General features: G+C 34.7%; 1 protein-coding gene across 1 annotated transcript in view; it reads left to right on the forward strand.

Moving 5' to 3' along the window:
• Positions 1 to 13,229, forward strand: part of LOC109101305 (voltage-dependent R-type calcium channel subunit alpha-1E-like) — a 137,545-nt gene that overhangs the window by 118,925 nt on the left and 5,391 nt on the right. Inside the window, 13 exon segments of the mRNA XM_042729512.1 lie at positions 2,192 to 2,302; positions 2,502 to 2,594; positions 2,801 to 2,911; positions 5,538 to 5,603; positions 5,753 to 5,844; positions 6,013 to 6,181; positions 6,445 to 6,572; positions 7,200 to 7,296; positions 9,425 to 9,530; positions 9,631 to 9,738; positions 9,958 to 10,058; positions 10,336 to 10,442; positions 11,348 to 11,471. Coding sequence (XP_042585446.1) covers positions 2,192 to 2,302; positions 2,502 to 2,594; positions 2,801 to 2,911; positions 5,538 to 5,603; positions 5,753 to 5,844; positions 6,013 to 6,181; positions 6,445 to 6,572; positions 7,200 to 7,296; positions 9,425 to 9,530; positions 9,631 to 9,738; positions 9,958 to 10,058; positions 10,336 to 10,442; positions 11,348 to 11,471 — 1,413 coding nt within the window.

A 13,229-nucleotide genomic window follows, 5' to 3' on the forward strand; every position in this document is an offset into this window, starting at 1 on the left:
TTTGTCAAAATAAATTAGGTTGATTTAGCTGTTTTTCAGCCCCTGCTGGTGACCCCTGGTTTGTGATACTGCTAGAAAACCAGACAGTCATGAGTCACAGCTTATTAAATATTGATTTGAAGCACCAGCTACTATTTAACTTCTCCTCGTTAGCTTTAGCCTGACATCTCCCGTGACTAATTTCACCTGGAGTTAGAGGTCGGCATCCACTAGTCACCGTGTCTGCAGTGGTCTGCCTAACACTGAAGCACAGAGAAAGTAATAGAGCACAGATATTATTAGCTATTGTACTGAACAGATTCCTTTCTCTCTGTCTGTCGTATTCATTTAGTTTTCAGTTTCAATTTTCAGAGTGCTTTATTGGCATACTAGCATCCATGCAGGTTTTAATTGGATCGTGAAATGTGGGAGTCCACATTAGAATGGCTCCAGACCTGAATATGTGTAAAATGATGCTTACCGTAAATAGCTTTGGCTATTACTAAACATTATTTGTAAGCCTGCACAGCACAAGTGACATTAGTAGAAAAGGATTGTCTGTTTTGTAATTAGGCCTAGGTCTTAAGTTGTTTGAATACCTGGGCAGTTTTAAGAAAGATTTGAAGTTGGCTCTTAGTGCTTTGTATTGATTGTAGTGATTTTAATTACTAAGCTATTGATATATTCAGTGGTTTCAAAGACATTGCTAGGCAAAAATGTATGATCGTGATTCGTATAGACATCAAAAGTTTATGGCAAAAAATTGGAATACATAGAGTGAGACAGACAGAACTGCGATATTTGGTCATCTGTAGCCAATTAATGCGTTTATTTCTAACATTTTAATAGCACATTATATCAGTGTTGTTTTTAAAACATTTTAATTTACCATGGTTAAAGATCATGTTGTTGTTGTTTTTCAAGTCACGTGTAATCAAGTTTTAATGTTCATTGTGGTTTTACTAATTTCGTGAGTCATGGTTACTGAGGATCTAATTAATCTTAATCACACATTGTTGCAAATAAGTGAAATATAAGATTAAATTAAATTTAGTTTTGATTTATTGTTTTTTGATTTTTATTCTTATTTAAATTTCTAATATTTTTATATTTTTATATTATTTATATATTTAAATTTATTTTAGTTTTTGTTTTTGTTTTTTGATTATATTTTATGCATGTTGACTTTTGCTTTTCACTTATTTACAGCAGTGTATTTATTAATACATTTCTAATAATCCAAATAGCATGTTTTCCTTGTATATGAAAGTTTCTACATTACAAATCTGTTATCAAATGTGACTGGGACAAAGTAATATTACAAAAAAACACTTTTGTATGTTGATTCAGAGTTGGCATCATCTGAATGTCCTCGCAGGGGTAAAAATCTAAATATGGCTGTAAATATGGCTGTAAAGACTACAACAACAGAAAAAAAAATAATAATAATAAAAAAGTGATGTAATCATACTTTTCCACAAATTTCCACAAAGATAACACCAATAGGAAGTTCAAAAGAAGTATTTTCTCGAATTACTCAGTGATAGATGAAACTGCATTAAAAGAATTGATTTTACAATTACTGTAATAGGCTGTTTATTTTTTTGTTATGCATTGCTAACTAATCCAGTAGACTGTCCCAGACAATGGTCTCTTCTTCTGCAAGTGTGCTGATAGTATTTGCAATAAGTTCCAAGAACTATTGAGAGGCTCCATGATCAGCCATTGCCATAAAAACAAAATGGTCTGTTGGAGTGAATGTAAATTGACACAACTCTCTCTCTCAGTGGCCCTGGTTTCTAGGTGGTTGCTGGGGTGTTGCTCATTTGTTGCTTAGGAGCTTATCTGGTTGCTAAGTCGTTTTGGGTGGCATTTGCAAACCTGTTGCTGCTTGGGTGTTACTGTTGTTACGGTTGTTAGGACATTACCAAATAATTACTAAGGTGTTTTGAGTGTTTGATGTGGTTATTAGATAGATAGATAGATAGATAGATAGATAGATAGATAGATAGATAGATAGATGATAGATAGATAGATAGATTTGTTGTTGTTTTGATAGATAGATAGATAGATAGATAGATAGATAGATAGATAGATAGATAGATAGATAGATAGATAGATAGATATGTAAATTGTAAAAAATAAGTTATATATAAAACTAATGAAAAAAATAAAACCTTTCTGTTTGTCTCTCTTTTTTGATTTCTATCAGCATTATGACCCTATTGACGGCTATGACAATGTACTAAAATACCTCAACACTGTGTTCACTGTTATATTCACTGTGGAATGTATTCTCAAGATCCTGGCATTTGGTATTATGGTAAGCAATTTCTTTCTTTCTTTCTTTCTTTCTTTCTTTCTTTCTTTCTTTCTTTCTTTCTTTCTTGCTTTCTTTCTCTCTCTCTCTCTCTCTCTCTCTATATATATATATTTATATTTATATACACTGTACATATATATACTGTATATATACAATGAAATGCATTTCTAGCATTCATTATTACTTTTATGTCTTTCAGAATTATTTCAGAGACACATGGAATATATTTGACTTCATCACAGTTCTAGGAAGCATCACTGAAATTGTGGTTGACAAAGTCCACACAGCAAAAGTGAGAAATCAATCAGCCTCATAAACAGAATGTGTTCTTTGTGGGCAGTAGTCATATGCATAAGCAATTAGAATACATCCGTATTCTAATTGCTTTTTAGCTAGTATTTATTTGCAAGAACAAGTAGTGACCTTTGTATTCAGATTGGTTTGTGTCCAGTATTTATTTGCATAAACAATCACCTTTGTGTTCTGATTGGTTTGCAGAGTTTTAATATGGGCTTCCTGAAGTTATTCCGGGCAGCTCGGCTGATTAAACTTCTGCGTCAGGGCTACACCATCCGTATCCTGCTTTGGACTTTCGTCCAGTCTTTCAAGGTCAGGCATGGCTTTTACTGCAGTAGCACTACATTGAAATGCTTAGGCCCCAATCAGACAGAATTAATTTTTTGCAGTGAGAGGCACTTTTTTTTAAATTGTTTTCTATTGGCAGTGAGCATTATGTGCATTATGGGCACCTTGAGTTTTAGCCACCAGCTGCTTCTCACATTTTTGTAGGAGTGCTCTGAGCGCCTGAAATTGAAAAAAAGTCCGAGCAGAAAAGTGCCCAACGTCATTCTTGCTTCTTTTTTTTTGGTTGTCCAATAGAATGAATGGAGAGGCGGACCTCCCATTATGGGGACGAACGTTTAAAGTTGCTTGAGAAGTCCGGAGACTGCAATAATGGAGGAGAAACTTGTGGTGGTGGCTGTAATTTTTTCAAGTTTCTGCTAATATGACAGTTTACTTAACAGCAAACCAAAGATTTTAAAGTGCTCGTGCTAATCCTGGATTAGACTGACAGGACAGCTGATTCCGTAGTTTCCTGGAAACATTTTAAAAAACGCAGCGTACTGCTCTTTTCATAAATTAAAAAAAGTCAACCAAAAAAGGCAGTGCGGTCCGCCTCATGTTTTCAAACCTGAAAAATGTATTCTGTCTGATCGGGCCCCATTCTTCTTTTTTTAACTTTTGAACACTCTATTTGCTTTTATTTGAACCAAACATGCTTATTATAAAAGATTTTCTTTTAGAGAATAGATTCAGATATATGCAGTTCTGCAGTTTCATAAAAGCCACTCAAAGTTTTGCACTGCATGGGTTTTTTTTTTTTTTTTTTTTTTTTTTTTTTACAAAATGTTACTTTTAAACCTTTAAACCATTAAACCTTTGTTTTGTGGATAATTTCAACATTAATTTGCTTTGTATTTTTTGTAAGATTTGTACTTTAGTTATTGCTATTCAGTAACTATCAGCAGTTATGTAATCATAATATTTGCACATTATTGAATAATGATGGGTCTTTATCAAGCATCTGGGTTACATAGTTTATTAATGGAAAGAGTCATTTTACCTAAAACTTTAACACTATTTTTGAACTGGTATTTTCATCAGGAAATGTAAATAAAATTTGGGCTGTCAATTGATTAAAATATTTAATCGTGATTAATCGCATGACCGTCATGAGTGAATAATCCCAACTTAATTGCACTTTTTAAATCTGTTTTAAATGTACCTTAAATTATTACTTTTCAAGTTTTTAATACTCTAATCAACAAGGGCATGGATAAATATGGATGCTTTATGCAAACTTATGTTTATTATTAGTGAGACCATAGTCAACATAGAGCATGAAGACTAAACATGTTTCAAAAGTCATAGATGTTTTTCAAAGAACTTGTTCATGTCTATTAGACACATGAAAAAACGACATAGAAATACCAGGTTCCCATTACTTCTCTTTCTCTGCAGTGAGCAATTTACTTACACAAGCCTGTTTACATTATTTGCAGGACAGGGCAGCTCACTTCTTCTGAAATTGCAAAATTAACATTTATTATTTATTATTACATTTGTTTGCCTCTCTGTGCCCACATACTGTATTTTGATGCAGCTAAATTCTCAATAAAACTGTTTTCATTTATGTATGTTACTGTTTCTGTTGTCAGACAACGGAATGAAAATTAAATGAATATTGAATGTTGACTGAAACGCGACCCATTAAGACTACAGCTCTCCCTTCCAAGATGTTAATCTGCACAAAAATCCTGATTTATAATCAAGCCGTCATCTGATGAAATCAAATAGGCCACACATAAGATAAAGACAATTGTGCTGTGATTTTGGCTATATTTGCATGTAAAATTAGAGAAGCAACATAATATCTGTTATAACTGAAAGCGCTGCTCCTCACCGCCACTTGCTGAACAGAGCAGATGCAGAGAGAGGTGTGTACGCAGCGGGAAAGAGAGACCTCGTACTCGCACGGAAAAAGAAAAGAAAAAAAAGTTGCTAAAGGGATCTGAAAAGTCGCTAAATCGCCAAGTTGGCAGCACCATGCATCTCCATTGCTCCAACTGCAGGTTAGTCTCGCGTAGCCAGACCTTCAGACTGACAGCTAAAGGTCGTTTCGTTTCGTTCATCGTCACGTTTCGGGACGTGGAAATGTCGCCACAATAACAGACAAGAGTAAAACTCTCGGACATATTTTAAAGATTCTATGCCGCGAACTTTAAATATTTCACACACTTTTGAAAACCCAGCGTTTAGTTGATCCTGATAAGCACTCGTCGTCACAGTTGTAAACACTGCGGCTTTCTTCTTTCGTGATGGGGGTTTGGTGCAACGGCATCTTTGTTTCCAGGCGGAACGTTAAAGAACGCGACACACATGTCTCCCGGAAATCCTATAGAATTCAACCAATCCGATGACGACTTCGACACTCCTGAAGTGTTTCCACTTTTGTGTCCCATATGCATCAGACTTTTAGCCAACGGTCTGTGGGCGTGACATCTGAGACAAACTCCGGGTTAGACAGAAAATGCATGCTGTGTTAATAAAATTAGTGCCGTTAAAATGAATTTGCGTTAATGCATTATTAAGGCGTTAATTTGACAGCCCTAAAATAAACATAATTTAATATACATTTTTGAGTTCAGTGTTTAACATGAAATTTGTTTTGCAGGCTCTTCCATATGTCTGTCTGCTAATCGCCATGCTGTTTTTCATCTATGCCATCATTGGCATGCAGGTAAAGGTGGTCTTTGTCCCCAGACAGTCCATTTTTATATTCTTCCCTCTATCTTTTCCTTTGTTTTTTTTCCACCTTTTTTATTACTTTACCTCATTAAGCCTGTAAATGTGACAGACACCTTTTATGTGTTTGTAATTTCATTAAAGGTATTCGGCAACATCAGGCTAAATCCAAAAAGCCATATCAACGAACACAATAACTTTAAGACATTTTTCGGTGCACTCATGCTGTTGTTTAGGTAAGATTAACTTATTTTTTGTTGTAAAAAATGGGTGCTATAATTTATGGCATGTTAATTATTTTACTAGGAAGCTAATACAATGAAGCAGTCCACCCTTTGGGGATGAATAAATGTGACTTAATTTAAGATATACATATATGTGTCTGTGTGTGTGTGTGTGTTTAGGAGTGCAACAGGTGAGTCATGGCAGGAAATCATGTTATCGTGTTTAGGAGAGAAGGAATGTGAAAAAGATGAGTCTCTCAACAACTCACCAACAAATGTGAAAAAAGATTGTGGTACCGACTTTGCATACTTCTACTTTGTCTCCTTCATCTTCTTCAGTTCTTTTCTGGTGAGACGCAATTCATTTTAATGACACAAGTACTCAGCGTTACACTCAAAACCTATTCACACCAAATCCAATTTTTTGGCACATAAAATATATATAGTGAGATTTTAAAATGAAAAAAAAAACATTAAAATATTTTGAATAAAATGAAACTAGTATCATTGAAAACATGAATATCCGCCACTGCTTAATACTCTGAAGCTCACTCTAAATACCTTTCTGCCTATTTCGCTGTCTCTATTTTCACATCTATAACTCTCTTTTAGATGCTAAATCTGTTTGTAGCTGTGATTATGGATAACTTTGAGTACCTGACACGTGACTCGTCCATTCTGGGTCCTCACCACTTGGATGAGTTTGTACGGATCTGGGGAGAGTATGACCGTGCAGCATGGTGAGAGAAACAGCTTTCCACTCCTTTCAGTTGATCACATGCAACACAGATGTCAAAAAAAAGATTTATTTTCTCATTGTGCAACATAATATTGAATTGATTATAAGGTATTTATAAATACATACAATTGTTTATTTACCTTTTTTTTAAGCGTATGCCTCATGAATGTCATGTTTAAAAAATGCAGAGGGAAATTTGCTTTGTCATTAATGTTTCTGTTTCTTTCTTAACACAAATGTGTAACCCTGCAGGATTATTTAAAGGGGTCATATCATGACGAATTTTCACATTTTCTTTGGTCTTTTGAGATTAAAGAGTTAATTAGACTAAGAAAGCAAACTCTTGCTGAATTTGGACCTCATTTACTGAAACTAACCTGCAGAAAATGGTTGTCTGAGCATTTATTTTGAAAATTACAGCTGCAAAATTACAGTAGTTTGATTTTACAATTCAGAGAAAGGGTGTAAAATGGAATAGCTGTATCATGATGGTTTTTGGTGCAAAAAAAACTTCAGTAATGTATGGTATGACCCCTTTAAAATGTATTTAATGAAAAATAACCTCTCCTACTACATTTATCTTGAAGTTGTCTAATTTACTGTTAACGGCCAGTATTTCCCTCTCCAGTGGAAAACTACACTATAAGGAGATGTACAAAGTAGTACGTTCAATATCACCTCCACTGGGCTTTGGAAAGAATTGTCCCTACAGGGTGGCATGCAAGGTTTGGCTCACCCACAAAAAAACTACCCCTCTGCCTCTCTCTCCTCCTCTCCTTTTATCGTTCGCCACTCCTTCACTAGATAACACCCCTCACCCTCTTCTCGTTTCCGTGATCTACTCCAGTGCTACTTTCAACCGGGTCAAAGACTGGCAGAGACAAGAGCTCAGTGCACAGAGAGACAGCTCATCCCTTAAGCCCGTGTCCTGCTCCTGAAGTGTGAATAACTGCTGCAGTTAATGACACTGAGAGCCATCCATCAGTGAACTCCATTAGATAATATCTAACACTGCCAATGGATGTCAGAAGGGATTCAGTCTCTCTGTGTCTGAATTGGATTTGGGGCTTTTATTGAATATTATTGCATAAATGTGGGTTTTAGGTTAGAGGAGGGCAGACTCCTCATGTTCGCCATTGCCTCACCTGTTTGTAAATCAAGAGAACATTATGCTCATCTCTCCCCTGACCTAACTTAACTTTATAAATTAACTTTAATTAATACAATTATATTACAATTCATTTTTAAAGGAGAAATATTTGCTATTTGGCTGTTTTTATCTTATGATGGTATTTTTTAAACCTTTTTTATTATAAATAACATGCATGTTACCATTTTATATTTTGTATTAGAATTAAATAATTAATATATTTAATCTAACAAATTATATAAAAACATTATATATTATATATTTTATATTATATTTATGTATTAATATAATCACACACACAATATATAATATTTTTATTTTTATATTTCACTATATTTTTTATGATTATCTTTTATATGTATGTATTATATTTAATAAATATTATTTATACACACATACACATACATTTAAAAAATATATATTTTCAACAAGTCTTTTTTTTTTTTTGCTGCCATTTTTAACCAGAGCCCTTGTTCATTTCTGACTCTAAGCACAATGATCATTGTGGGTTAATTTATTATAATAGCAGTGCTTCCTTTTCAATACAGCCAGTCAAATCCTCAGATCCACCTGCTTGACTCATCAGATCTTTGGCTGCTTTAATATTTTCTCTCCTTTAGCCTCTTCTATGCCTGCATTGCATAGAAAGTCCTCCACCTGACCTCACCTCTATGTTTAATCAGTTTCCCTTTTTGACAGTTTTTCTTTTCTTAAGTATGAAACACATTAAAATGACCTTCCCTTTCCTGTCTCTTCCTTCTCCCTCTATTTTTTTTTTTTTTTGTTTTTTTTTTCTTCTACAATATTCTTCTTCTCCTTCGTTGTTTGTTGGTGATGAATTATTCTTCTTCCTCCTCTTCTTCTTCATATTGTTGCTGGTGGTGACTGCCCCCTCCTAGTGGTATTCATTACACTGATATGTACGAGATGCTGACCTGCATGTCGCCACCGCTTGGCCTGGGCAAGAAATGCCCCTCCAAAGTGGCGTATAAGGTAGTCTGCAGTATTACAATTTGAATGAAGTCTGCTTGGTTTCAAGAGGCTCAAGCTCAGGGCCGTAGTTACAGTGGCCCAAAGATTTATTTGGACACTTTAAACTAAAAGAATATGAATTCTGTATCTTTGCATTATGTAAAAGCATATTGAACCAAGTGATAATGATTTGTGAAACACAAGTTAGCTAAAAGTTTGCACTTGGTTTTATTTTTTCTATCTAACGCAGTGACAGCTTAAGAGTTTTAGGACCATTTTATGTCAAATAATTACAATACATATAGTTATAATTTGTAGAAGATCAGTTATGGTATTCTTTGTCATTGTCTTTTAATCATCCTACCGTGAAGTCCCTGTACATCTGCCAGTGATACTTTATTTGAATATGTCACCTTAACTTCTTCAAAACACTGTCATAACCCTGACATTTATTCCAGTGTTAAAGACAAATAACAAAGGGCATATTCATAAAGTGTGATCCTTTTACTATTTCAATGCATAAATCTCTAATCTGTCTCTATCCAGTATATGTTTCAACTGTGTGCATGAATGTTTGATGTTGTGACGTCTTCTTAGTGTTAACTGTAGAAGTTAAAAGACAGCTAAACCTAGATGACTATTAGATCATTATTTTAAAAACATGCTCACTCCCAAGCTTTGCAAAACTTGTGTTTCAACTGTCTTCTATCCTTATGGTGACTTTCTCTCAGAGGTTGGTTCTGATGAACATGCCAGTGAATGAAGATATGTCCGTCCACTTCACCTCCACTCTTATGGCCCTGATACGCACCGCGCTGGACGTTAAAATCGCTCGAGGTTGCCACTACTGCTAATTTTCAGTTTTGTAAAGATCAAACATCGTTTGATTTGTCTTTTTTTCCAAAGTAATATTAGTTAAATGGTCTTTGTGTAACAGGGGGTGAGGACAGGGGTCAGATGGACATAGAATTGCAGAAGGAAATCAGTGTCATCTGGCCACACCTCTCCCAGAAATCTCTTGATCTGCTTGTACCCATCCACAAAGGTGAGAGATCTGAGTGAGAATTTTTTTATATATATTTTCTTAAAGATTTAACAGCATTTTACTTACAATTTCTGAGTATAATTCACCTTGAACTTGACAGTTTAGCTTGTGGTTCCATTATTGGCCACTAGGGGCGCCCACTGACTCCCCTGAAAGTGAGTGTAAGTTGCAGCCAGCATAGAAATCATAGTTTTCACAACAAACAAATCTTTCTTCCAGCCAGTGACATGACCATTGGGAAGATTTATGCAGCCATGATGATCATGGACTACTACAAGCAGAACAAAGCTAAGAAGCTCCGACAACAGCTTGAGGAACAGGTAAAGTGTCTTTTACTTTCTACAGCACTAGAACTTCAGAGCTAAAGACTTTTCATGCCTATTCAATCAGCTTGCAACATTGACATTGCCAATGCCATCATATATCTAACTGTATAGAATGCTGTTCAGTTTACTGAAGACACATAACAAAAAAACCTTTATATCTCAATTTGAAGCGTAAATTTCCTAAAGTTGAAAAAGATGTACTGTTTTTTTGGGGTACTGGATCACTGTGTCGCTGGAAAGATTGTGCTGACCATCTAATGTTGTCTTGCAGAAACATGCACCGATGTTCCAACGCATGGATGCATCTTCACTGCCACAGGACATTCTCTGCAGTGCCAAAGCTCTGCCATTCCTGTCCCACAGTGCAGGATCTGCCCTGTAATTGTACATGTTGTGTGTGTGTGTGTGTGTGTGTGTGTGTGTGTGTGTGTGTGTGTGTGTGTGTGTGTGTGTGTGTGTGTGTGTGTGTGTGTGTGTACTTAAAGTACATTCGCCCTGTATCTGTCTGTACCAGTCTTATTTTAGTATCATTGATATACTAATATAGTTTTTAAGATTTTGAATAAGATTTTAATTTTATATTTTCTGTTTTCATTTTATTTTTAGTTAAGTAATTTTTTGTTGTTTTTGTAATTGTTATTAGTTTTTTAAATGCTATATATTAATATAAAGTTCTATAATTGAGTTTTAATTTAATTTAGTTTGTTGTTTTAGTACTTCAGCTTAAATTAAATTCAAATGAGAAATGATGCTTTGGCAACTAGCTGAAATATATTTCAGTTAATGTATATTTTAAGAAGTGAAAATGTTTTGGATTTAGTTTTAGCTTATAGGGTTAGGGTTAATAATAACCCAGGCCTGCTGCTGTATATACACTGTATATACACAATACAGTGCAGTATTTTAAACCATTAGCGACACAATTCTCTATAACAATTTTTGTGATAAAGATTAAAATGTTATATATACTTTTACATAATATACAATTTACCTGTCGGTTACATGTTGTGCTATATAATTAAAAATATGTTGTTTTTTATGCATCACAGGTTTATATCCCCCTTCTTAAAATTATAATTTTGGCCTGTCCCAGCTTGGGTCAGCTTGAGGTTTTGATCTTTTTAATTATATTCAATCGCAATGTCACAAACATTTGAAATGACTTGTGATAAAAATCTTAGTTCTTTATCGCCAAAAACAATGTTTGGACCCACAGTTTGCAACCTATTTGTGGTGCAAGCCAACATGAGCATAACTGACAAGTTTCTCTGTTGTTTCCTCAGGAGTAGAGGTGGATTTGTGGCACTGAGTCCCATCTCCCCTCAAGATCTCTTCATGCAGCCCTTGGCCCAAGACAGCATGGAAGAGAGGGATGAATACCAACACCATTATCACCTTCAGAGTATGGTAGGAGAAATTAAATACACAAAGAAATACATCTCACCTTGACATGTCTTGCATGATGTGTTTTATTCATTATTTTATACATGTGCATGAAATACCTGATAGCTACTTTGTTTCTGAAACAGCATTCAAATTCACAATCTATTTAAAATTCTCAAACTGCATGTGAATTCAGGCTCATTCTCAGTCAATTCCCTAGCGATTTATGAATAATTCAGTTTGGAAAACCGATACAAATGGTAACAGGGTCTGAATACTAGACAGCTAGACACTGATCAGTTTGTAAAAGTCTTAGGAATAGAAAAGTGTAACAAAATTTTCAGAGTCTTAATTTTGAGATATGATTTGCAAAGCACTGACTGTAATTGGCATTGATATTTAATCTATCAGAGAGTCATCTGCATGGACATCACTTCCCTGATTCACAATCCTGCATGGTGCTTCTACTTTTCCTAACTCATTTTCTATTCACATTTGCAGCTGTATTGTCATCCCTTTATTATTTGCTATCTGGCCTTGTAAAGGGAGAGATTTTAGAGAGCTGTTTTTTTTTTTAAGTTTGGAAGGGTGTATTGATGTGGTTTCTCAAGGTTAGACTGCCAGGTCCAGATAACTTCCAGCACTTATATAACCAGTGAGCAGCTTAGATGTCTTTCTGTACTCTTATTTTCTACACCTCCTGGTAGCTTTTTCTTTGCCTCTCTGCCATGAACTGTGATATAACACTAGATGTCTTATGGGATTTTAAGTTGGTTTATGTTTGGAACTCTTTTGTGCAAGAGTGCTTGTGTGTATGCACAATATGTGTGGCTTCTGCTTTGAAACTTTCTACACCCTCTTTGAGTTGCTTATACGTATTGGCTCTATGTTGTGCTTATGGTGCTTCCCTTTTGCCACTTTACTTTTCCTCTATGACATTTTTGGATATAAGCTTATCTTTTCTTATCTTTAAATAAATACTTGCTCCTAAAAAGGAGTATAAGATTAGCCAGGTTATTTTGACTTTAGTACATAACATTGCATTTTTATTCGATGTCCACTCCTAACAATGACACACTTGGTGCGGTGATATTTGATGCCTGTTCACACCAAAAACGGCAATAATAAATAAGTTCTAAAAATCATTCTAAATTTAGGAGAATAGCAAATTTCACACCACAACTATAACGATATGGGAAAACAGTATTGTTGGGATAAATTTCAGAACAGTTTTTACAACTGATGAACAATAAAACACTGACAGATTTCATTTGAATTTGTGCATTAAAATAGCAGAAGGCATTGCGGAAATGTTCTACAGACCAAACAGTGTTACATGAAAACATAAAACTACCTCATGTATGCAGCACTAGTTTCGACAACATGTTTTATTCCACTACATTGACTGCATTAGCTAAATTCAATGTTAAATCAAATAGATTACACTAGCTAGATTTAATGATATGCTCAAAACAAGGCATTCTGAAGACATCTGCTGGTTAAAGCCATGTAAATGCAACAGCAAAAAATGATACTGACCCATACAGAAGTATTAATAAAATTTGCCTTTAAACACTCTTTAAACACTTGAAACTCTATTAGCAGAGTGACGGATTCTCTTAACTCTTTCGTCTTTATCTCATGTAGGATATCGATTTCTCCTTTGTTGTCTTTTCGAAACGTAAAGTAACAGCAGGTCACTTACATTGTTGTATGTTCATTTTAAAACAGGAGTGTGTAAGCTTAAAAAAAACAAATGCTGGTGTGAACGCAAATATAGTT

The sequence above is a fragment of the Cyprinus carpio genome, chromosome B8 (genome assembly GCF_018340385.1).
Source record: "Cyprinus carpio isolate SPL01 chromosome B8, ASM1834038v1, whole genome shotgun sequence".
NCBI classification, from domain to species: Eukaryota; Metazoa; Chordata; class Actinopteri; order Cypriniformes; family Cyprinidae; genus Cyprinus; species Cyprinus carpio.